Genomic DNA, 26017 nt, shown 5'->3' with positions numbered 1-26017 from the left:
GTCTGTATGCTGCCGTGCAGTTCTACGACAAGAAACAGCAACTACAATAAACATACAATATTTGCAAATTATTACCTTTTTGATCTCTGTGAAGGCTGAATCTACACCCTATGTACTTTATCGGAATATTAGATTAGATGTGGTGGTGTACCTGCTAATTTGGGTAGTGAGCCAACAAGATGCGCCACCTTTGGAGGTCCTTAGCCCAGTGCGTTTCAATAAAAGAACATAAAAACAAACTCGTCCAATTTCATCAAACTTAGGTGTCGGATAATTTTTTTTTCACTTTTCAATCAATATATAAACAAATGTTCTCATTTTTTGTTTTCCTTATGAGTGAAGAAATGAAGTAATATGCATCCTTTCTGCATCCATCAAATAATCTGATTGGGATAGGCCATCCTATGGTGAAGTGGGAGAGATGGATGAGTAACAGTATACTGTAGTGCGTGTCCATGTTAGGCGGGGGGGTTGGGTTTTTTTGTGATTAGCTTGGAGCTGATCCCTTGGGAGCAGATGGTGAATGGTGGCTTACCTTAGACGCCTGGAGTCTGAGGAGATAGTTTGTACTGAGCAGGACTATGTTGCTGTCTTGGAAGACCTTAACAATTTCATGAGACAGGTGAGGAGGGACTGAGTGTTATGTTGCATCTTTAAAGCGATCAATGTGCTCTGTAGTGTCTTACTATTATCCAAAGATATGCTGTGATGCTGTCTCGTATGTATAATTGCTGTATTTTTGAACATTATATTTTATATAATATTATATATTACATCCTACCAGGTCATGAAAATGTATTTTTAGTATGTTTGTATGAATGCACATTTCAGTATTGGCCTTGTTTAAAGCCCATGTCTGCTGTCTTTTATAAAGAACAGCAGGCCGCCCATGGCATCATGCTCCTGCAAGACTTATGGTTTGCTGTCATAGTGCTGCTGCTCTGTGTCCACTCTCTGCATGGCTCCCTTCTCTCTGCTGCATCATCTTATGAGTTCACTGCCTACAGGATGCAACAATACAATCTGGCAAAGCAGAATCACGGTAAATTTACAGCTTCACATGCCTATTCCCTGTCTCCTACTCTCTGTGCTGTCACAGGTTATTGCAATGCATTCAAATTGAGTGCAAAAGCATGTAAGCATCCATACCATTCTTCTATGCTCTGTACCGCTTACCCTCACTACTGTCGCAGGTGTACTGGAGCCTAATCCCAGGTGAGGGCAGATACAGTATATACAAACAACCATTTACATTCACACCTACGGACAATTTAGAGTACTCAATTAACCTACCATGCATGTTTTTGGTACATGGGAGGAAACTAGAGTACCTGGAGAGAAACCCACACAGGCACAGAGAGTTTATGTTCTCCCTGTGCTTGCGTGAGTTTTCTCCGGGTACTGCAGCTTCCTCCCACATTCCAAATACTTTTGCATGTTAGGTTCAGTGAAGACTATAAATTGTCCTTAGGTGTGAATGTGATTGACTTGTTCTTTGTCTATATGTGCCCTGCCATTGCCTGGCGATCAGCCCAGCGTTCACCTCGCCTCTTGCCCCCAAGTCATCTGGACCTAATGAGGATAAGTGGTATAGAGAATGGATGGATGGATATATTGTCACGGTACCTTTCCTGGATGTTTAGGTTGCCGTGGCGCCATCGTGGTGGCAGAGGCCCGGTCCCCTGACGAACCAGTGCTGACCCGCCGCTGTGTCATCATGAAGGTTGCGGACTTCACCACCAAAACATACACTGAGGCTCAGAGACAAAATGCTGCTGCCATTCTGATTCTGCTCCCCAAAAATATGTCAAGTATTTTACCCGAAGCAATACAGGTAGAAGTTTTACCTAGATTAACTACTCACAAAAGATTATGGGAATTTGACTTTCGAATGAAATTTCTGAGTGAACCTAAATGCACTATAACCTTTACAGGTGAATTTAATTTGACCTTCTCTAAACTTTTGAATTTGTCCAACTGTGCAGTGTTGCAGTCCTTCTGCACAACTTACTATTGTCTAACAAAGAAGCTGAGTGGCAAAATTCACAACAGATGTTTGTTCCATCAATTAACTGATACATTTCATGTTCAATCATTTTTTTGTTTTTACTTAAACAGTCCCCTTGCTGTTCACATTGTGACATCATAAGACCAAGATGATGCCGAACAATTGATCAACAGCACCTCGCCGTTGCGAGACTTCAAACAGGATTTTCTCACTTAAGAGTATCACAGAGTGTCATCGACAGGTTGTGGCAGAAAAATGGGAAGAGTCTCAGAAAGGCATATAAGTAGACATCCTTTGAAAAATACCACTTATTTTGAATTTTGCTGTTCAGATCATTGTTTTTAAATTATGCAAACATTATTGAATGTGCATTCAAAAGTTTAGAGAAGGTCAAATAAAGTTCAGCTGTTGAGGTTATAGGTTTTATACTGAAATATCACCCCAAATCTGTATACCCCTAATTTTTTTGTAAGTATAGTATTTTACATTTGTTGTCCTTCTTCTCTTAAGATATGTACAGCAAACTGTAATTATTTTGTGTCTTCTAGTCCTTCATGATGAGCGAGAGTCAAGCCTTGATGAAAGAGACTCTCATGCCAGTATATGTGGCCCCTGAGGATGAACAGATGCTGTACATGTATGAAGAGGTGAAGAAGGCTGCATCCGCACGGACTTCATATATATTCATTCGAGGTGAAAGGGTGACATAGTGAAAACAAACCCAACACCCTAGTATAGGGCACTTTTAAACCGCTATGTTTTGATCTGTGACAGTCTTTCGAAGTATGGTAACAGCAACAGCCTTTCAGATCTTAGTGAGCAACAATGTCCCCATCAAGGCCATTACAGACACCACACTGGTCACACTCGAAGTAAGTATATATATATATATATATATATATATATATTTTATCCCCAATTATTCAAATCTGATTATTTTGAGATTTACCCTTTAACCTGTGTTGTACTGTTTCTAATACATTAAAAAAAATTTAACTGTGCATTTGAGGGAGTGCTTCCTGGAGCCGGTGAGGACATACCGACTATTGTGATCACTGCCCACTATGATTCATATGGACTGGCACCGGTGAGTTAACTACAGTTACTACTGCTACTGCTACTGCTACTGCTACTGCTACTGCTACTGCTACTACTACTACTACTACTAATAATAATAATAATAGGTGGATGACTGGTTAGCACATCTGCGTCACATTTATAAGGACCCTGGTTCAAATCCCAGCCCCGCCTGTGTGGAGTTTGTATGTTCCCCGAACTGTATTTACTGACATTGGTTTTCTGAAGTGTTCCTGAGCCCATGTGGTGATATCCTTTACACATTGATGTCGATTTTTGATGCAGTGGCGCCTGAGGGATCGACAGTCACGGGCATTCAATGTTGGTTTTCGGCCTTGCCGCTTACATTCAGTGATTTCTCCAGATTCTCTGAACCTTTTGATGAAATTATGGACCGCAGATGATGAAATCCCTAAATTCCTTGCAATTGTACGTTCAGGAACATTGTACTTAAACTATTTTCTCACGCACTTGTTCACAAAGAGGTGAACCTCGCCCCATCTTTGCTTGTGAATGACTGAGCAATTCAGGGAAGCTCCTTTTCTACCCAATTATGGCACCCACCTGTTCCCAATTACCCTGTTCACCTGTGGGATATTCCAAACAGGTGTTTGATGATCATTCCTCAACTTTCTCAGTCTTTTTTGCCACCTGTCCCAGCTTTTTTGGAACATATTACAACCATAAAATTCTAAGTTAATGATTATTTGCTAAAAACAATAACGTTTATCAGTTCGAACATTAAATATCTTCTCTTTGTATTGTATTCAATTAAATATAGGTTGAACATGATTTGCAAATCACACAACGTCCCAAATTCATTGGAATTGGGGTTGTACATTATTGCATTACAGCAAAAAAAGCCCAATATACAAAACACTCCTGAAAAATACTTAAATATGGTGGCACAAATATAAGTACTTTGCTTTTAATAATTGCAACATTTAACTACAGAGGCTTTGTGGTACCGTATGCTAACATGTAGGTACATAACACTGCAGCCTAGGGTTTAAGATAATGGCATGCAAAAAATAAATATTTCTACTGTATGTACATGTTTACTAAATAAGACTAAAGAATGAAAATCAGCAGTAAATGTGGGAACATACAGTAAATGTAATAAGAATTATATACCGTCACTTCCTATGTTCAACTTTGGTCAATTTCAGATTTCTTTTTTTACTAATTAAATCAGTACTATTAGTCAGTCCCCTCGTTGTTGTTGTTATTTTTACAAATGACTGACCGACTGACTGAAAGTATTGAAAATGACTTTCTTTCTTTGTCAATGCAATGTTAATGGCACGGCAAACATGATCTTTTTTTGGTTTTCCTGAAAAGTCATGGTTTTGGAAATGTGACCGAAAAACAGATGAATCATTATACACATGCTGTAGGGAAGTAAACATGAAAAGCAGCAGGAATAGTCACTAGCATTTTAGGTTGCGAAAACTATACATGCATCAAAAAATGTCAATACATAAGCAGTAGATAAATATCAGCAATGTTAACGTGGCTTAAACATTAACTTGGTATTATCCGCATTTGAATGAGACCTATACATGACTAAGCAATTTGTAAGCAGAATACTATACTATACCAAATAGGCAAAGTAAATGTGAACAAAAAGCAGCAAGAATAGGCAGCGGCATTGTACATTATGTGACGAGCCAAGATACATGGACCAACAATAGTGTGCAAGGTCACTGTCTTCATCCACTCTGTTTGTATCACACAGTGGTTGTCCTATGGAGCCGACTCTAATGGAAGCGGCGTCACCATCTTGCTCGAATTGGCACGTCTTTTCCAGCTGCTTTATAGTAGCCCGAGCACCAGACCACGGTTAGTCACAGTTCAAAACACTATAGTTGCAACGTTTTTGAATGCAACAACTTTTTTAATGTCTGGTCATTTAGGTATCATTTAATGTTCTCTCTCACTGGAGGAGGAAAACACAATTTCATAGGTACAAAGAAATGGATTGAAGAAAACCTGGACCATGCTGGTGAGTTCTGGTGAACTTTGAACCCTCTACTGTGCCCACAAGGACTGTCGTCTTCACTAAAAGAACACAGTCTAGTGTTGATTTTATTTTAAACCTATTTTATTCACCAGAATCAAGCCTCCTTCATGACAATGTGGCATTTGTGTTGTGTTTGGATACACTGGCCAATGGTGATGAGCTGTACATGCATGTGTCCCGCCCACCGAAATCAGATACTCCCATGTACACATTCATTCAACATTTGGACGAGGTAAGTAACAGTAACGTCCCCCTGGTTGGGTCCCCTGTTGGACGGGCTCGCTACTCCCCCCACCTCTCCACTCCCCCCCTTGTGGGTGGGTGGGGCGGGCTCACCCTTCCTCGATGTGCCGGCTCTGCAACTCCGTACACCAGTTGACTAACATGCATATGTGATATGGTGTTCATTCACTAATAAGTTCGATAGAAACACTGTAGACTTTACTTACTTGTGCTGGGATCACTAATAACAACAAAAATAAGTTATACTACCATATCAACTCACAGGTTCTTACATGTGTTTAAACACACACATAAAAAAGAATCCCACCGCACCACTCGACAGTAGCACTACCTTGCTCATTTTGGTTTAAAAAAATAAGTAACAACCTAATACCAACTTTAGCTTACCATATATTTTATACCATTTATCATACCATATATATGTGTGTCTCTGCTCGCAAGACGTTCGGAACGGGCACGTTGTGCCCCCCAGGGTGAGCTCAGGCCCCCAAAAAGGGTAGCTCGGAGCGCTTGCAGGATGCTCAGCAGTCGGGGATGGTGCGATGTGTCCTCGCCACCTTGTGGTGAGGTGGGCGTCCTGCCTGGGCCAGTCATCGGCAAGTTGATCGGGTGAGACAAGAGCTGACACAGAGAGCATAGGGGTGGTCCAAATGCTTCTCTCCCACCACCTTCGGGGCCACCATGGAAGCTGGACCCCCATGAGTGTTACTTTTCATTTTAGGATTACTTTGTGGTTTAAAACCAGTGGAATAAAATATTAATGATTGGATTTTAAGATTTTTGCATTGCTTTGCACACGTTTCAAGTGATATGTGATTTGGTGAGAACACTGTAGTAGTTGCAAGGTGGCATTTGTGTGGTGTGGAGTGAAACATCTCATCTGGTTCAGTTGACAACAGATTCGACATCAGACATTCAAGTTTGCAGAAATACAGTCACTAGTGGCGTTCATGTAAAGTTCTTAAAATATTAAATCCCAGCCAAGTCCGGTAAAGACTGTGGTTAATGAACCCACGTCTGCAGTGATGTTCCGTCGCCTGCGGGTGTCGCGAGCAACTTGACTAGCTAAGTGTCACCTGCGCAGCAGTGAGGCGATGCCTTCGTTGGTGAGGGTCTGTGGGCTGGCTGGTGGTGGAGGTTAATTAGTTTAGCGTCCTGTTGCAAACTAGGTATCCTTTGTCTCCGCTTTGATGCTCCGGGTGCTGGTAATTCACTTAGCATCGGCGTGCAACAGCAGATGTCTGTGGCTTGCTTTTGATGATCCCGGCTTGTGATTCATTTAGCGTCTGTATGTGAAGTTGAGTCTCGCCACTCCGTGGTTGTCTATCTCGACGGGAAGAGCGGTGGTCGCCGGAGACTGGGGCGCTGAGTGTCATCTTTTCATGGCGTGTCCACTACATTGGCAAGAGCGCTCACAAGGGTTTGATTTGAAGATAAAGAAAGAAAAGAAGAGAAAAAGATGCACTTCAGGTGCAGGATGGCCGGAGTGCTTGCAGTGGCGTTGTTCACCACGCGGTCATGGAAAACTAACGGAGCTTTGTCCATAAACTGCCCCACACCCAAAAGGGTAGCTTAGGGGAGTTGGCAGGTGCTTCCTGCGGTCCATGCTTGGCGGCGCGGCGGGGAAGTTCGGTGCACCTCAGCCACCTCGTGGTGAGAGGTGGGGCTCCCGGGCTGAGCCAGATCCTCGGCAGCTTGAACAACGAGAGAGTGCAAGAGGGCGTGAGAGCCAGAGCAAAAGACAAAGGAGCTTCAGCCTTTTATGCGCCTCAGAGAGCGACGGAAAGTTAGCTTAGCTGGTTTAAAACGGAAGGCAGACTGCGCCTCTAGAATCAAATTTCATTTTAAGATGATTTGTGGTTTAAAACCAGCAGAATAAAGTAACATTAATTCCCAGCTAATGCACTGTTTACACGCACTGTTTAATCTATGCAATGAGTGTTTTAACCTTATCTTATGCTAATAACACTCACTCTTTGTTTGTATAACATTTCTGTGTTTTGAGATAAACACAAGCATATTCGGTTGGCAAACAAATTTAACCAGCAGACATCCAAATTCGGGGAAATACTATCACTCGTGACATTGCTGTGGTGGTAGACACTTTGGGCATTCATGCATGGTTCTTAAAATACTAACGCAGAAACATTCATGTTGCAGTATCTCTCAACAGTCAGTGGGTGTCGCTTGTGCTCCATCAACTGTCCCAGAACAGACGGGCCAAATGGCCCCTCAGAGAAAAGACTTTGTGGGTGAGCCCTGTTGGACCTGCCGGACCTGCTGTGGGTGAAAGTTAATTCGTCTCAGTGAGAAACCAGTTGTCCTGTGTCCCTCTGATGATGAAAGTCTTCAGTTCAGACTTGTTCGACAAGGCGGCAGAGGCCCGTATGCAGGACAGTCAGCAAAAAAAGCAACGTTTAGCAAAACATCCTGGGAGTAGCAAGGCTTTCGTCTTCGTTACAGCATATATTGTTTTCATATTGCTGCAGTTCACAGCATCAATTCATAATTATTTTGAGTAAGTTTGAACTTAATTCACCATGTGAAAACACAGAAGTAGGAAAATGGTGCTGACTCGTCTCTCTCAAACTGAAGTGTAGGTGCAAAGGTGGCGCTTAATTAAATACATCTCTGAAGAATTAATCTAACACCATGTGATCAACTTGGTGAAATAACCCCTTCTCTGGACACCATTTAAATCTGAACAATTGTTAAATGTTAAAATTACACTATGGGAGTTAAAATCACCTCCCAAAAAATGTAACCCTGAAATTGTAACACCCCAACTTTTGCTATGCAGGTGGTTTCCTCCAGATTCCCATGGATGAAGACAGAACTGGTCCATAAAAAGATCAACCTCGTGGAATCCACAGTCGCCTGGGAGCACGAGCGCTACAGCCTGCGCAGGATACCAGCATTCACTCTGTCTCACCTGGAAGACCCCAAATCCGAGCTACGGGGCTCCTTGCTCGACACTGTGTAGGTTCTTACTTCTGTCTATGTTAATTTTGAACAGATGTATCATATTTGTGCAAAGTGAGACAATGCACCATCAAGAATTGGGGGACATGAGTCAATTTGTGTCCCTCAGACTCTTATCGGGTGGGTCCAGCAGAGGACTTCTGGGGAGGCACAGCAGCTTGAGAAAAATAAAGAAAAATCCTTCTTTTAAACCAGCTAAGCTAACTTTCAGCTGTATTGACGGGAAAATTACAAGATTTTTGGTTGTGACTAGGGGCGGCGAACAGGAGGGAAAAGGGGAACAGCTGCCCCAAAGCCCTGAGGAACTGTACATGGTGCACAGTGATGCAGTATTGTGCATTGTGTCGTACCCAGTCCCCACTGTGAGAAAATTCTCTTACTTGAGATTAACACATGATTTGTTTATTAATATGAAGTCATTTTAGTAGGGCTATTTTTTTCCCTTTAATTTGCAACAGGATGGTGACCAAATTGTTAGCATCATAGTTCTGAGGTTCTGGGTTCTAATATTGGCTATGGCCTTACTGTGTGAAATTTGAATGTTCTCCCCGTAGGTTTTACTGAAAATTCTGTTTTGTCCATTGGTGTTTAATGTCTATGTGAACGCTTTATGCAGTATGTGCCCTGTAATTGGCTGGCAACCAGTCCAGGTTGACCTCCCGCCCAAGGTCAGCTGGGATACGCTCCAGCTCACCCATGAAAGATTATAAGAATAGCATCGAGTGTCTTTTCATATTACTGATTATTCAAATGTGTCCCAACAGTAGCCAAGTGGACTTAAAGAAAATTAAGCGGAATGGTATTATCATTGCAGAGGCGCTGGCACGGTACATGTACCATTTATCAGACAAGGTGAGGAAAAAGGTAGGCCATAATTATGGATCACCGTTTGAGTATTTAGTCGATATTCTTGGTATCCAGCTTAAGGTCCATGTTATGTACTATGACATTTTCTGTCCTCACTTGTAAAACAATTCAGCACACTAGTAGAATGACTAGGCCCCACTTGTAGCACAAATAACTTTTTTTTCCACTGTTGCCTTCCACTACTGTATGACATTTCTGCACACTAGTAGGACAACTTGGGCCTACTCCGAAAACAACTACAGGTTACTAGTGAAGCAAAAATACTTTTGGTGTTACTAGTAGGGTCCAGGAGGCTAATAGTATGTGACACATGCCTACTAGTTGGGCCTTGTAGTGTTCCCGGTGCAGTAAATTAGTTTTACTAGTAAGGTTTAATTGTACACTGTTAGGCCAGAAATGGCAGTATCGGGGGTGGGGTGGAGGGGGGGGGGATGTTACTAGTAAAACAAAGGCGTTCTACTAGTGCACCCTGGTCATTCGACTAGTGTGCTGAATTGTCTTACTGGTGTGTACTAGTACATGGACCCTAAGTTGGATATCAAAGATATACTGTAACGTATAAACACTCAAACGGCTTTTCCTACGAAAGTATTTTTTTCAATCATTGTCTCTTGGTTAAAGACTGGCCATCAAAATATAATTAAAACAAATTATCATATAATATCGTCCATAACAAATATTAATATGTTATTCTTGTCTTATTTTAAGAGTTCACCAAAAGATGTTCAGCTCTTCAAAGGCCGGTTGGTAAGCGTCTCATTGACAATATGAATAAAATGGCGGCCTCTGGTGTTCATGTGCCGACATTACATTCATTTTGTGTTCACAGGGACAACTTTTAGTGCTTGATTAGTGCACAGTATTTTTACAACGTTTTAATTTTGCGACTGCAGGACTTCCATGACAGTCGAATATCCAGTCTCATGTCCTTCCTGACTTCAGTCCCTCGGGCCACGCAGCTGATGGATAAAGAGCCTGCTCACATCCTGCTTGTCAACTCGCTGGAGCATGAATTGAAACATTACTTACAGCAAGTCCACAGGCACACTTTTAGACAGGACAAAAGGTAACATTTTCTTAAGTGCTCACTTCTGCTCAAACTTACATTTGACTCACAAACCTTTCCATGCAGGGACCCTGATATTACATTTTTTGATCAAATGAGCCAGCCAGTAGTGATGTACAGGTACATACCTTTTTTTCTACCAAAAAAACAAAACAAAAAAACATAAAAAAACCTAGTACTTGTATATTACAGGGTGAAACCAGCTGCTTTTGATCTCTTCCTGGGGGGCTGCATCACAGCATATTTGGGCATTGTTTACTACGCAGTCGAGGTATGTTCACATTTTTGTTGTAATAATAATATAATGTGTATGTAAACATAACACTTAATACACTCACCAGCCACAACATAAAGTAGTGCTCAATCTAATAAGATTTGATACAAGAACTGCATTAAATGTTCTGCCTTGACAAATATCTACAGTTCTGATTATTGCTTAAAACTTGCTATTTGAGAATTTCAATAAAATGTGAGCATTAATATCTTTATACAGACTGAATTTTTTATGTAGCTCTATTGTTTTGTGCAGGGGCACCTAATTGATGTGGGTATTGAATGTACAGTATGTGTATGTAGCCTTGTAATCTTCTTTCTCTTCTCTCTTGCAGAACTTTGACAATGTCTACACAAAACTAAAGGCAGCAGTAAAACCCAAGCACCACTAAAAAGACCCAGACTATTTCAGAATCCGTTTTGACTTTACTGGCCATGCACTGAAACGATTCAACACAACACAAGGCAATTGAGGAAAAAAGTGTATTTATTTTTTTTTTTACCTTGGACTTGTGTGAAATGTTTCAATCATCATTATGAAAAAAAAGCAACATTTTTTGTTTATCCTTTTAACAGCTACATAATTTGCTGTATTCATACATTACACAAACAAATAAAGGGTCTGTTAGAGTCTTATTTCAATGCATTCAATATAATTTTTTGTTTTATTATTATTCAATGAGGCATTATTATCATCAAAAGAAATATACAAATACCACTTCTCATTGGATTCTTATTCATATTTAATAAATGCCAAAATATGATAAAGTACTAAGTACTTACTTGTATGTAGTGGACTACGTCTCCCATGATTCAGTGCGTGCGGACAAGGCGGATTCGCAACATGTCTTGAAACTTTTCTGTTTTTTTTTGTTTTTGTTTTTTTCTTTTCTTAATGTGACTTCGAGTTGTGTGGCAAAGCAAGTCGATCCTGGTTCGCTTCTTCATGGTTCGGTAGGGAAAAAATATGATTATTTTGAAGCATATTAATACGCTGGAATTGTCGGTGTCTACTTGCAGGGGATTTAATGTTATTTTGCTACCGTTAAGTTTGGCACAGTGCCCTCAAAACATGCACACTCAAATAACGACTGCGTGACTTACTGCGCTGAGAAGTCGTACATGTGCTGTATGTATCGCTTTGTTCGCCATCTGTGTCCTATTTTAATCATGATAAAAAAAGGGGTTTAATTATCTCGATGACGTACGCGTAATTGTCCACGTCCAGTGATTTCTCTCAAGCTCGCGTTGTGACTCTATCAGCATGTTTTCATGTGTTTATTGTCACTGTCACAATCGATGGGAATGCAGATCTTGATCTTTCTCACACAACATGACTAATAAAGAAGAGGACAAATGTCCTTTGCCAATGTCAGTGACTGACCAGAGGGAATAATAATGACACCAATGGCTATGGAAATAATATTCAGCAGCAAAATGGATCATTTGAGTGCAAAATAATACCAGCATGCAAAGATATGGCGAAGCACGTTAGTTTCAAGAGCTTCGTAAACCGAAGTTTGACATATGACTACTTTTGAGTAATTGAATCATTGATTGACAGATTTTTGTTTGTTTGTTTGCTGATTGAACATTGATTATTGACAATGTTGAGAAATTGTGATAGTGAACAATGAATAATCAATGAACCCCCGAAAATGATAACCCGATGTGCATTTATTTACGCATCAAATGAGATGTTTTCAAAACCGTACAGATTCCTGCAAAATATACTCCAAATGCCATCGTAGGCATGCCATGTCAATAATTGGCAATGTAATCATGCACAGTACAACACGACACTCGTGTACTAACTGCTTTTTCAAAAGGACATTTAGGATACCCTTTGTCAGCATATACACATGGACAAAATTGTTGGTGCGCTTCTGTTACAGAAAGAAAAAAAACTCACAATGGTCACTGAAATAACTCGAAACTGACAAAAGTACCAATAAATGGAACATGAGTGAAAAATAATAATGAAATTATTATTATTATTATTATTTTTGTGATCCAAGCAAATACTTTGAAATAAACTAGTCTGATAACTGATTTTCTTTGTTTTTGTTTTTTGCACAACCTATTGAGACGTACTGCAATCAAACAATTTCTGCGTCTTACAGTGAAAGCGGCACTCCTTTCGTCCGGTCTTTTGGCCGACTCATCGAGCAATCTGGTCCACCTACTGTATCTCTAGACTGCATCTATTAGATATTCAATAATATTTAGATCAGGGCTCTTCAGAATAGTCCAATGTTTTGTTCTTAGCAATTCTTGGTGGTTATTAGTTGTGTGTTTGAGGTCTTTATCCTGTAATATATGACCCATGACCTTCACTGAGACCAAGCTTTCTGACACTAGGTGGTACATTTCTCTCCAGAATGACTTAATAGTCTTTAAATTTAAGTGTACCCTGCACAGATTCAAGACACCCTGTGCCAGATTTTTCAATGCAGCCCCAGAACATACAGTAACCGAGCCTCCTCCATTTTTCACAGTAAATGTTTTGTTTTTCATTGTATGTTTCATTTTTTTCTGTAAACATAAAGCTGATGTGACTTGCTCCAGTTTATTTTCGTCTATCCAAAGGACACGTAATTCCACTAACGTCAGTCAAGTTATTTCAATGACCATCGTTTGTTTTTCTTTTGCCCATGTGTGTGTAAAGTGGGACATACGTTGGACATATTTAAAAGTAACCTGATTTGACTTGGATATCTGCATAATATGCCTAAGTCTGTCCAGGCCACTTCAATGTAAGGTTAATATTTTTATGATTTAATTATTATTGTACTTCTGTGTTGTTGCAGCCCAATGTTAACACTTGGGTGGTTGTTTACCTGCATGTTGTGCATGTTCACATGTGGGTTGTGCAGGTGTTCAGTACATGTAAACACTGATATCAGATATGGGTTGGAAAGCTGATATAAGTGCTAATCGTATTTGGGCACTGACACCTACACAAAATGGCCAAAACCACACAGTTCGTCCCCTCCAGCCTTCCTCTTTTTCCTGTTTGTCTTCTGAGAGGAACCGGCTTTCAGCACTAGGTTAATTAATGATGGCTTTATCTTATTACTTCTGTTGCTTGGGGAAAATCCATACTGAGGGTGGTTGAACACAGAACCAGTGATTCCGATTGGTAATTAATAGTAAGGGGAATTATAGAGCACTGGCTTACCTTTTATCTGATGTGAATTGTAATCCGCAGTTAATACAATCTGCAGCTACAACGTTAGGAAGTACTGTACACATTCAAAATGCAGATGTGTCTCTGTGTGTTTATTGTTCTGTATTCTTCTAAGTATTTAAATTGGCCAAAAGCAGTCAGTATACTTTCACCTTATTTGGTTTTGTTTTGCATGATGAAGCACAAGGTTTAGTATGCGTTCTTCTGCCCCTTTCGACTGGCACAGCTCTAAAGGCCAAACCCCCCTCTCTGCCTCTACTTCCTCACATACAAATGACTTAAGTTGAACTTGTATGTTTAAAATTCAGCAGGGAAAGTCCAATTCATCATCTTGTGGGCAATTGGGAGTAGATTTGTTGTTTAATTCTGAAACATTCTTTTTAATTTTACATCTTTTGCTGTGAAATCACTTGATGTATCAATGCAGATTATGCTGTTGAGAATATACTGCAACAGAGGCTTTGAACTTACAAAAGTACTCCAAAGAAATAGGTTGCAAGAATGTATGTGTACCCTCTTGCTTTAATGTACTGTATTTATTAAGAAGGTGATGTTGTGTACAAAGGCAAATGCATTGTTATCATAAAACACATCAGTGTTAAAATAATGTAGCCCTGACGTCAAATCTCTCTCTTATCACAAACAGACAACTGTACCGGAGAGCAACAAAGAGGACTCGCTTGAGAAGAATTCCATGATCTATTGAGTGTCAAGTCAAGGATTTGTCCATTGTACAGCACAAGTCATGTACCAGGTTGTACCCGGGGGAGTGGGTGGCACAATAACAGATGTTATCCCCAAGCAGAAACACAGCAAGGACACCAGACCCTTAGTTGGAGCAGGAGTTCTTGGCCTGGTGTTGGTGATTGCAGCAGTGTCTGCATGGTCTTATTACATTGCTTCGCTCCGAAAAGCTGAGCTGCTAAAGACTCAGCTGCTGGATTTAAATAAAGATGGCTACATTATCCGCAATCAGGGAGGAGCTATTGTTTTCAGAATGGATTTTAGGTGAGTAGCTTTTGGTCGATTTCTGAGCCATACAATCAAGACCAAAATGATTCATACTCTGGCCTCTATTTGAGTTTAAGTGAAATGTCTGTTGTTGCAGTAACTGAATTTTGACACTTTTCTTAACTCAGTAAAAGAACCAGTTACCGTAATTTCTCGTGTATAATGCACACTCCCACCCCCCCCCCCCCCCAAATTTTTTTTTGTCAAAAGTCAATCGTGTGCATTATACATAGGTATAGGGGCAAATGGAATAAACTTTCACATTTTATAAATGTATGCCGCCTTCCAGTGGTTATAAAAATGCTCTACACTTTCATTCCAAAACGCCCCCGCCCCCTAGAGGTTATGAGAAAGGTGTACACTTTCATTCTAATATGCCACCGCCACCTACTGGTTATAAAAAAGGTAACCTGCACTTTAAAAAGGTAGCCTACACTTTAATTCCAATATGAGAGGGGTACGTATGAATGCATATATGTACAGTTATTATGGTTATGTTTTGTTTAATGATAATGCTTTACTGAAATGCTTGACCATTTAATTTGAATATCATTAACATAAAATTAAATGTATTTCGCCTGGTCCTTCATTTTTTCTTTAAAGAATTCTACCCATATTACAAATTCTGCCTGGGTAATCAAATATATGAGCAAAACTGTGTCTTCTAATTTACTAAATAAAAGTCAGGCTGTGAATTTCAAAATAAGAGCAAGTAAATTCAAAAAAGGATTACGTGTTCAAATAAAGTGCTTAACTTCTGAATAATTATTTGAAAAAAACTAACAAAATACAGATGGTACTTCATGTTTTGATCATATGGGTAGAAGCAAAATCATGCATTGTAAAAATGCATTATACATGGGTAGAAGGGTTTTCTAGAATTTTGAGGTCAACTTTGGGGGTGCGCATTATACACGAGAAATTATGGCATCTATTTCTCTGTGCAAATACTGACCAGATATCACATGTTCAGATACTTTTTCCATAAAAAGATCAAAGTCAAGAAAATGGAAAAGCAATTTTACAATGATGCCAAGGCATGACTAGTGTGAAGTTGTAAAGAAATACCAACATGGTAAATGTTCTTTGGAAATTTTAATTACTGATTTTCAGTACATAGTAGAAACATAAACATATTTTAATGAAGTGCTTAAGAAGCAAAGGTGGTGAAACATGATTTGAGTCACTGCCAAAACAGCAATTTTTTGGCATTTCTATTATAATGAGCCCCAAAATATCCAATGTTTTTTTTTTTCAATGCTCTTGAGCAAGGGTATCATTTTCAGTAATAGGGTACAATTTGCTTATGAATGGTGGCACTTTAAACACTGCTCTCAATTGATTGATGGAAAGAAAGTTGTTACTTTCGTATTGTAAAAAGAATAGAATAGAATGGATGTCACTGTATTTATAAATGATGCACGAATCGCCATCCACTTACTGTACCATTTTGAAGCAAAATGACCTGTAAAGTTTGGTAGCTGAGCATCCAAAATGTTGAGATGTCATAGGGTTGATGCTGTATACTGTATGGATGGTATCTTGGTGTTTGTGTTGGTCCCTTGTTATGTGTTAACTAGCATTTTCACTCACAATTGTTTTATTTCTCTGGCCATTTATCAGGGGGTTACAGTCAGTAATTAGTAGTTTGTTTAATATATATTTTTTAAATATAGTGCAATAGGTGAAAGACCCTCTGTTTTGTATTGAGTAGACTAATGCTGCCCAAAGGAGTTGTGGCATAGTACAAGTCTATGTGGATATAGCGTAACTTCCCATGGGTTGGTCTTCTTTCGAGTCAACTGTGCCTCTATTGGTTGCAGCCAAGTATCGAAGTTTTTTCTCAATTGCTCCAACACACAGTTAATCTCAATTCGCTAAGGGCCATATGTTCCAGTGGGTGCGTAAATCAGTATTTTACGCGCCTTGCTTGTGCATTTTCAAGATCCACTGATTCTCCCATAATGACTTCTGACACACCCCTTGCGCGTACCCGGCCAGTTTGCGCCTAAGGGCTTGAGGGCCATGACTCATTGAAGTGTGCAGGTGGGTAGAATTCCCGGAATGTGGAGTTTACCTGAAACTTGTGAATGCCATTGAAATCCATTTGGGAAATATGTCACACTTTTATTGTGAAATTAACCCTTGTGCGGATATACGGAAGTTGGCGTCTGTCCAGTGAGACGTGGGCACCACTCGTCGAACAGGCTACTTTAAAGGAGTATGTGTTTTTGTATTCTCTCTCTATACCTACTCTATTAAATAAATACTGCACTATATTATATCTCATTTAATTGACGTTTGGAAGGGCATCAATAAAGCGAGTGGCCAGCTGTTGATCAGCATTGCCCAGCAACTATACCGGCGCCACACATGCCGGCGTGTCACTTAAATGGATTTTACGACCGACAATGAGATCAAATTTGCACAAAATTATTCAAAATCTAACACACCGTGCCATTAAGATGACTGCAGTTGTGCAGCACTTTTAGACAAACTCCTGAGCTGCCATGCATTATGTTTGAAATGAAAATGCCGCTCACAGCTCGAACATGAAAATAATTTAATTAATATCACATAATATTTCGACATTCTGCTGTTGATCGGCGTAATGTGGCAGGGACACATTATGGGCATTGGGCAGTCGGTGAGCGTATATGGGCCAGGTGTCCGTCAGTATGCAACGTCAGTTGCCGCGCCGCCACCAGCAGCCGGAGGCTTGGTGCACGCAAGTGAATCAAAATGTGCAATATGATGTTTCACCTACCTGGGGCGCTAGACTTACTGCAGCCTCTGTAGTGTGCAAGTGGAAATCCGCTTAAGTCTTTGGAAGAGTACGCGCAAGGCCAGATATAAGAGGGAACGCCCACATCTTAGCGTTACTCCACCCAAAGTGCGCACAGGACTAGAAGACATGCAAGTGATAGACTTAAGTGGACGGCAGAACGGGCGCAGAGGGAAAAGCGCGGAGCTGCGCGCCTTTTCTGACTTACGGGAGAATATACCCCTATATGCAGAACGTCACATGACCAATGCGGAAAAAGGGATAGCTAACTTCCTGTGTATGCTATGTTAACGGGGATAACTAGGTTTGACGACATGATTGTTTGAAGCCGAACTTGCTAATGTTTTTTCTTTATGGCTGTTGTCTTCAGAAAAAAAGTTAAATACATGTATATAATTTATTTATTCAAATAGGATATGAAACACAAATGAAGACTAAACTAAGACTAACTTTTAGCATTGGCTATTGTTATCGTTGGTGGCTCAGTGGTGACATCTTGTGTTTAAAAAAAAGCCTGTAGATGTTTAAAGTTCCCATGGGTGCTATATTACGGTCCCCTTCGACATTCACCCAAGCGAGGAGGAAGTACTTTTACCCGTTTTGCCAAATGTGGAAGTGGGTTGCGCATACACTGGATTGACAATCAGTTTTAATGCCCCTTCCTAGTTGCGATTTGTACTTTTGTTGAGTGTTAATTGCTTAATTATTGAAGAACTCAGGAACACGGTGCCCTGTATAAACATAAAACGTGTCTAAATGTCTGCAGGTCAGGGACATTGGATTTGGACTCTTGCACCAAAGAAGGCGAGCTTCTTAGCTGTGGACGCACGACTGATAGAAGCCTCAACTTCTTCATTGAGACGGTTCGGCCTAAAGACACGGTGCAGTGCTACCGTGTGCGTTGGGAGGAGCTGGTTCCCGACGTTTCTGTCGCACACGCAATGACATACAAGTTTGCCCACTGGTATGGTGGTGCGGTGTCAGCTATTCAACATTGGCCTATTTCCATCTCCGGACAACAGTCCCCCAAACCCTTTGTTACTAGTGACATCTACTCCAATCGCAATGAGTTTGGAGGAATCTTGGAGAGCTATTGGCTTTCATCGAATGCTACCGCCATCAAAATTAATAATTCAGTGCCGTTCCACTTGGGCTGGAATGACACAGAGAAAACCATGTACTTCCAAGCAAGATACAACGACAGTCCCTTCAAGCCAAACCCAGGGGAGGCTCCATGTGCTGAACTTAGCTACAGAGTATGTGTTGGTTTGGATGTGACATCCATTCACAAGTACATGGTTCGTCGATACTTCAACAAACCAAATAAAGTGCCTGCCAAAGCCATGTTTCAGCATCCTATCTGGTCCACTTGGGCACTTCATAAGACAGACATTGATCAAGAAAAGCTTTTAACGTATGCTGCCAACATCCGGAAATATAACTTTAACTGCAGCCACCTGGAATTAGATGACCGTTACACACCCCGCTATGGAGAATTTGAGTTTGACCGAATAAAGTTCCCCAATGCCTCATCCATGTTTCAAAAGCTTAAATCTGATGGATTTCTTGTGTCTCTCTGGATTCACCCTTTTGTGAACTACAACTCAGAGAACTTCCATACTTGTGTGGAGAGAGGCCTGTTTGTCCGGGAGCCTACAGGTCAGCTGCCAGCTTTAGTCCGCTGGTGGAATGGAATTGGTGGAATTGTGGACTTCACACACCCAGAGGCTCGTGATTGGTTTGCCTCCCAGCTGCGTTCCCTTCGCTCTAAATATGGGGTGTCTTCTTTCAAGTTTGATGCAGGTGAGACCAACTACTTGCCATGGAAGTTTAGCACCAGAACCCCCATTCGGGATCCAAGTTTTTTCACAAGACGTTACACAGAGATGGCCATTCCCTACAATGACAGAGCAGAGCTACGGAGTGGCTACCAGTCTCAGAACATATCTTGTTTCTTTAGGCCTATTGATAGGGACTCTGTGTGGGGCTATGAGTTGGGACTCAAGTCTCTTATCCCCACTGTGCTCACCATCAGCATTCTGGGTTATCAGTTCATTCTACCCGACATGATAGGAGGAAATGCCTATCTGAACCGCACTGATGGAAATCGGGCATTACCTGACCGAGAACTCTATATCCGTTGGCTGGAGTTGTCAGCATTCATGCCCTCCATGCAGTTTTCTATCCCACCATGGGCCTATGACAATGAGGTTGTTGAAATTGCTCGCAAATACACCGCTCTCCATCAGAGTATTGTAGCACCGCGGGTCTTGGAGCTGGCTGGTGAGGTGCTGGACACCGGAGACCCTATTATACGACCGTTGTGGTGGATTGCCACAGGTGATGAAACCGCCTATAAAATAGACTCTCAATTTCTGATTGGAGATGATCTCATGGTAGCACCTGTTTTAGAACCTGGAAAGCAAGAGCGTGATATTTATCTCCCTGCTGGTCGGTGGAAAAGCTATAAAGGGGAGAGGTTTGATATCAAAGAGCCACTGCACCTCACAGATTATCCTATAGATTTGGATGAAATTGCTTACTTTGTCTGGGTGTAGAAAGAAGGGATTTCAAAGTTAAAGAACTTGGTTAGAAAATTTATTTTTATTTATTTTTTATTTTTCAGGCTTGTCATGAAACAGGTCTCAGTTCAAATTTAAATAGTCTCTCATATAGCCTCAAAATCTCACCCAAGAGCCTTAAATTTTAAGAGTTCATGTTTGTCCAACAATTTGAGTGAAAGATAGAAAGATAATTTTATGTATAGTCAGTAGGTTGTCAATATGTCTTCAAATGAAATGTACTTACTGTGAATCAAGACATAACTCTGCAATTATATATAGAAGATGAGGGGAAAGGTGCCATTACCTGTACGCATGAGATTAGATTACTGTAACTAATTTTCTTAGTGTACTGACAGGTATACAATTGCTCTCAAAATTATTAAACCCCCTCTGCATATTTTATTTATTTGTAGAGTTTACAAACGTGCAGTAGTTTTCAATGAAAAAACTATTTCAGTAAACACAACTAATATAATGTATCTAATACTGATCACTTGAAATTTTATACATTTTAAAAATGTAATCTAAAATTGGGGTTGAATAATTTTCACTGCAAATATAATTGCACATTTTGCTTTAAGCTTTTTGTAAAGCATTGATCTTCATAATATTTTGTATTGTTCAACAGACAATTATAGCACAGACAATAACTGTGAAAACTTCTAAAAAGTTAGTTGCTGGGTAGTAAACATTTGATACTCTTTCTCAGGTACAGTAAGCCCTTTACTCAGGCTCAGTTTGAAGTGACTGGTAACAGATTTATTTGTCTTTTGTGACGCAAAGGCTGCACGATTATGGACAAAAATAATAATCAAGATTATTTTTGATCAGTGTTGTAATCACGATTATTAATCACAATTATTCCTCATGTTAGGGAAAATCTTAATTTTTATTGCACTACTTTTTAACAAACAATATGTAGTAGTTTTCAGTTCAGAATGAATCTTTAAATAAGAATACATGATAATAATTGAAAAAATAAATGTACCCCAAATTCTACTTTAGCAAGGGCTAAATAAATAAATGTGCTAAAATGTGATCGAATTGCAACTTAATGGAAGCAAATACAGTTAATGCATGGAAGGCAATAACATTAGGCTGTAAGCATTGTCAAGGATGGTACGGCTCCATTGTTCTGCTTGACCATTGGTCAGTCATGAGCGGTCAGAAACTGCAAAGAGCTCGACAGTTGTGATTTCTCTCTCTATTTACTCCAGGGTTTTTTCATTGCGGTGAAGCCACCCGAAAAGTTGAAGTCAAGGCAGCAACAATTGTTATTGTCTTACTACATGCTGTGCTACATTTATTCCAGATGTAACGAGACGCACACCTTCCAAAAAGCTCAACTGTTATCTTGTGAGTCGATATAATTAATATTCTCCTAAAAGTCTTGGGACTCATTCAGTTTTTTTTTTTTTTTGCAAAAGTAAGACGAGCGTTTATGTTCTTTTTGGTCAACACTGGGTTTCGCCTTGGAACTCTGCCATGGATGCCATTTTTGCCATCTCTTCCTTATTATTGTGCCATGAACACTGACCTTTCCATGCCGCCTCTCCACCAACGTGCCGAGAGAGCCAAATTCAATTTTATTACATTGGACATCAATGCCATTTTAGGGTTTTATTTTGAAGTTGGCAACAGAGCGCAGTGCCAGAGCTTAATGAATCCTTAACCATGCATTCACCCCGTGGTGGCTAGCTGACTAGGTTGCAGGCACTGCTGCAAATGAAGCCCTTTTCATATGCAGCAGTGCCAGCATTTTAAATGTAAAAAAATCGCCGACAATCAGGCTCATTTAATCGTGGCAGCCATAATCGCGATCACAAATAAAATTTGATTAATTGTGCAGGCCTAATATATATATATATATATATATATATATATATATATATATATACATACATACATACATACATTTTCTGAGCCACTTCTCCTCACTAGGGTCGCGGGCATACTGGAGCCTATCCCAGCTGTCATCGGGCAGGAGGCGGGGTACACCCTGAACTGGTTGCCAGCCAATCGCAGGGCACATAGAAACAAACAACCATTCGCACTCACAGTCATGCCTACGGGCAATTTAGAGTCTCCAATTAATGCATGTTTTTTGGGATGTGGGAGGAAACCTGAGTGCCCGGAGAAAACCCACGCAGGCACAGGGAGAACATGCAAACTCCACACAGGCGGGGCCAGGGATTGAACCCGGGTTCTCAGAACTGTGAGGCTGACGCTCTAACCAGTCGTCCACCGTGCCGCCTATATACATACAGTGGCGTGAAAAGTATCAGCTCCCTCAAATTCTAATGTTTTTACATAGGTTCTCCACTTTAATGTTTAAAATCATTAAACAAATATAAATGATTTCATTCATGAAGGAAAGAAAAAATATTCAGTTACCCGGCCCTGTGTGAAAAGGTAATGGCCTCCTAAACCTACTAACTGGTTGGGCCATCCTCAGCGGCAACAACTGAGGATGGCGTTTTCTATAACTGGCAATGAGTCTTTCACATCTCCGTGGAGATACTTTGGTCCACTCTTCCTTGCAGAATTGTTCTAATTCAGCAAAAATGGAGGGTTTTCGTGGATGAACTGCCTTTTTAAGGACATGCCACTGCATTTCAATCGGATTCAAGTCTGGACTTTGACAAGGCCACTTCAAAACCTTCATTTTATTTTTTAAGCCATTCAGAAGTTTACTTGCTGGTGTGTTTTGGATCGTTATGCTGCTGCAGAACCCAAATACGCTTCAGCTTGAGGTCACACACTGATGGCTGAGCGTTTCTCCCTCAGGATTTTTTGTTAAATAAAATTAATGGTTCCATCAATCACAGCAAGTTGTCCAGGTCCTGAAGGAGCCGAGCAACCCAAGACCATCACACTACCACCACCATGTTTGACTGTTGGCATGATGTTCTTTTTATGAAATGCTGTGCTACATTTACGCCAGATGTAATGAGACACACACCTTCTAAAAAGGTCAACCTTCATCTCGTCAGTCAGTCAGTCAATATTCACTCAAAAGTCTTGGGAATCATTTATGTTTTTTTTTTCTTTGCAAAAGTAAGATGAGCCTTTATGTTCTTTTTTGTCAGCAGTGGTTTTTGCCTTGGAGCTCTGCCATGGATGCCATTTTTGCCCAGTCTCTTCCTTATTGTTGTCTCATTAACACTGACCTTAACTGAGGCAAGGGATGCCTGCAGTTCTTTTGAAGTTGTCCTGAGTTCCTTTGTGTCCTCCTGGATGAGTCATTGCTGTTCTCTAGGGGTAATCTTTGTACGCTGACCACTCCTGGGAATGTTCACCACTGTTCCATGTTTTCTCCATGTGAGGATAATGGTGCTCTCTATGGTTCTCCGGAATCCGAAATCTTTAGAAATGGCTTTTGTAACCCTTTCCAGGCTAATGGATGTCAATTACTTTATTTCTCGACTGTTCTGGAATTTGTATGGATCGTGTCATTTTGTTACAGGTTGTTTTTCTTTGTCCAACTTGATTTTGTCGGGACAGATTCTGTTTAAATGATTTCTTGACGGAACAGGTTTGGAGGTAATCAGGCTTTTTGGTGTGATCGTTGAAAATTAACCAAAAATTGTGATTAGCTACAATTAATTCATGATTTAGTAATTACCTTTTCACAAAGGGCCAGGTAACTTTGAATATTTTTTTTCCCTTAATAAACGAAATCACCATTTAAAAACAGCATTTTAACTTCACTTGGGTTATATTTGTCTGATATTCAAATTTGTTTGATGATCTTAAACATTATAGTGGGGAAAATATGCAAAAACTAAATAATTTGAGAAGGTGGTCAAAACCTTTTCACGGCACTGTATATTCCATCAGGACATAATGGAGGATGACTTTATTTCTCTGAGTGAATTATGCACCGTGGATCCTTAAATATACTGTAGTTTAGGGTGTTTTCTTATCCTACAAAAAGCTTGCCCCCACCAAGATTATGATTCATTTGTTAAGAAACAATAGTAAATCTTACCTTGCTTGGGAAAATAATGTTACATGTGTATTTAGATTTAAAAAAATAGGAATATTTTTCAGCTGTGATATTATGAAGTGGCATATATTCATTTGTACTGCTTTTCATGAATGGTATTGCTCTCATTTTATTGTTTTGGCTTACTTCTTAATGCAAAACACAGTCAAAACACCCTTAACAGCCACAGAAACGCTTCAGACCTAATATTTTCCCCATTTTCCAAAGCTGCACAATGTGTAAAGCTTTATCCCTTTAAAACTTTTGTTATATTGTAGACTTTTTAAATATTTATTATGATGTGTAAAGCATGCAATGGTGTTCAAGTTTAATTTTATTTTATTTTACGTCAAAGGAATTGTTTTTCCCTAAAGTGTGTCTAAGTTGGACCAGGCTACCTCCACGAATGGTTTTATTTTCCCATAAAGAATTTTTCTTTTTACAGTGTGTGTCTTCTACTAATACGTACTGTGGACTTTGACATGTAGCTTACACATTAACCTCTGTGGGATCTGTGTATACCGCTGACATACTTTCAGCCTAGCAGTACTGCCTATATATAGCAGTTCTCACTCAGTTGCTATTTCTGTCACAGACACTCTTGCCTTATGACAAGAACTATCTGGGACTGAACTTTGCTTTGCTTATTGTTTTTTTGATCACTTATTTGTTAGCAACAGATAGTAAGATTGTGGTATTTGTTTGTTACTGTGTTGTTATTTTGTTTGCAATTAAAGTAAACAGTTTTTAACTGTGGTCTGTCCTGCAAAGTTTATTTTCATAAAATACAGAGTATCTTCACATGTAATACAATAAGGCATTTTGCCCATGTTTAGAATTTTAAAAAATCAGTTTCAGACTTGGAGAAAAAAAGTTAAAAGAACCAAATTTAGGTGAATCAAAAGGCCATGCAATAAATGAGCCAATAAAAATTGCAACATTTCTAGGTCTGCAATGTATGAAAAATAATATGCATTTCAATATAGCATTGAAAGATTAGCCCTTGAGGGACTTTTCAAACTTTGTGACACCGGACTCATCGTGGGTTGATAATGGTGATGCGATGAAACAATTACGCAGGTTCTATGGAGAATGTTCAGATCAATAAATCATCTGGTAGTTCATTGTGTGAGGGCAGAGAGTAAAAGTCTAAGGCTAGATACTGAGATTTAAAAAAAAAAAAAAAATGAGATTTGTTTACTGATTTTTACACTTCTTACTGCTACTGTACTTTGTGTTTCATTTGTTTTTGTATTTCATTTAATTACACAACATTGAGATATGTTTCAAAATTATTTTACTTGAGTTACTGATGCCTCATCTTTCTTTAAATTGATCTTGTCATGAAGCCTGTGTGGGGAGGATATATATCCATTGACTAGCTGTCCGTGTCTCGTTGAGATCAATAATATTTTTTGGGTTTGGCTGCAATCATATTGTTTGTACCTAAGGCTGGAGAGATAATTTATGCCGGGCCTATTGGAGGAAATTCCTGTATGGAAAGGAAGAAAACAACACAGTTTGGGAATCTTCCTCATACATGTATTTCTGAATAGGATCACAAAAGTTTGTTCTGTCTAAAACTTTTCAAAAAACTGACACCCAAATGTAAGTGTATTTTTGTTCTGGCCGTGTAGTGCTGCAAACATCCAAGAGGGTGCAGTGTAGCTTCATTGATCAGTTATCTGACATGTCTGTGGAGTACGTCCAGATGTGATGAGAGGACACACAAACTGCATCAACACCACACAAGTAATGCATGAGCAAACAAAACTGGCAGGGCTCTCCCCCTTCTTTCCCCACCTGTGATCCCACCTGTGTGTCCATCTGCGAATGAGTACAGCACTTGAGCCAGTGTCTCTGAAGTACCTTCAAATATCCTCTTTGGTAATGGTAATGCATTGGTGCTGGCAAGAAAAAAGCACTTTGAAATTGTTGTT

General features: G+C 39.9%; 2 protein-coding genes across 13 annotated transcripts; both read left to right on the top strand.

Moving 5' to 3' along the window:
- The first annotated feature begins 25 nt into the window (after nucleotides 1–25).
- zgc:109965 (Nicalin-1-like) lies at nucleotides 26–12591 on the top strand. Of its 12 annotated transcripts, none has more exons than XM_061784341.1 (16): nucleotides 26–622; nucleotides 880–1042; nucleotides 1644–1723; nucleotides 2557–2701; nucleotides 2783–2880; nucleotides 3018–3095; nucleotides 4824–4927; nucleotides 5002–5090; nucleotides 5201–5340; nucleotides 8152–8330; nucleotides 9098–9197; nucleotides 9909–9947; nucleotides 10094–10266; nucleotides 10333–10386; nucleotides 10459–10537; nucleotides 10875–12591. In XM_061784341.1, exons 1-16 carry the CDS (start codon nucleotides 524–526, stop codon nucleotides 10929–10931), a joined length of 1677 nt encoding a protein of 558 aa, XP_061640325.1. In that variant the 5' UTR covers nucleotides 26–523; the 3' UTR covers nucleotides 10932–12591. The 12 variants fall into 12 exon arrangements, with proteins under 12 accessions (XP_061640325.1, XP_061640324.1, XP_061640321.1 ...); XM_061784340.1 differs by having other exon boundaries at nucleotides 1644–1834; nucleotides 9101–9185; XM_061784337.1 differs by having other exon boundaries at nucleotides 1644–1834; nucleotides 9101–9197.
- Nucleotides 11354–24828, top strand: myorg (myogenesis regulating glycosidase (putative)). The gene is made up of 3 exons (XM_061784335.1): nucleotides 11354–11493; nucleotides 14376–14737; nucleotides 18292–24828. The coding sequence occupies exons 2-3, from the start codon at nucleotides 14475–14477 to the stop codon at nucleotides 20081–20083; spliced, it is 2055 nt and encodes a 684-aa protein (XP_061640319.1). The 5' UTR covers nucleotides 11354–11493; nucleotides 14376–14474; the 3' UTR covers nucleotides 20084–24828.
- The last annotated feature ends 1189 nt before the right edge of the window (nucleotides 24829–26017 follow it).

Source organism: Phyllopteryx taeniolatus, chromosome 9 (genome assembly GCF_024500385.1).
Source record: "Phyllopteryx taeniolatus isolate TA_2022b chromosome 9, UOR_Ptae_1.2, whole genome shotgun sequence".
NCBI classification, from domain to species: Eukaryota; Metazoa; Chordata; class Actinopteri; order Syngnathiformes; family Syngnathidae; genus Phyllopteryx; species Phyllopteryx taeniolatus.
This window is presented reverse-complemented; position numbering and strand designations above follow the sequence as displayed.

Bases quoted from the DNA above. Each gene is read 5' to 3' on its own strand.
- zgc:109965 (XM_061784336.1), top strand. From the start codon at position 524: ATGGTGGCTTACCTTAGACGCCTGGAGTCTGAGGAGATAGTTTGTACT. The intron at 1,043-1,643 runs GTAAATTTACAG...CTGGATGTTTAG, and splicing joins TCTGGCAAAGCAGAATCACG to GTTGCCGTGGCGCCATCGTG. The intron at 3,096-4,823 runs GTGAGTTAACTA...TGTATCACACAG, and splicing joins ATTCATATGGACTGGCACCG to TGGTTGTCCTATGGAGCCGA.
- myorg (XM_061784335.1), top strand. From the start codon at position 14,475: ATGTACCAGGTTGTACCCGGGGGAGTGGGTGGCACAATAACAGATGTT. The intron at 14,738-18,291 runs GTGAGTAGCTTT...AAATGTCTGCAG, and splicing joins GTTTTCAGAATGGATTTTAG to GTCAGGGACATTGGATTTGG.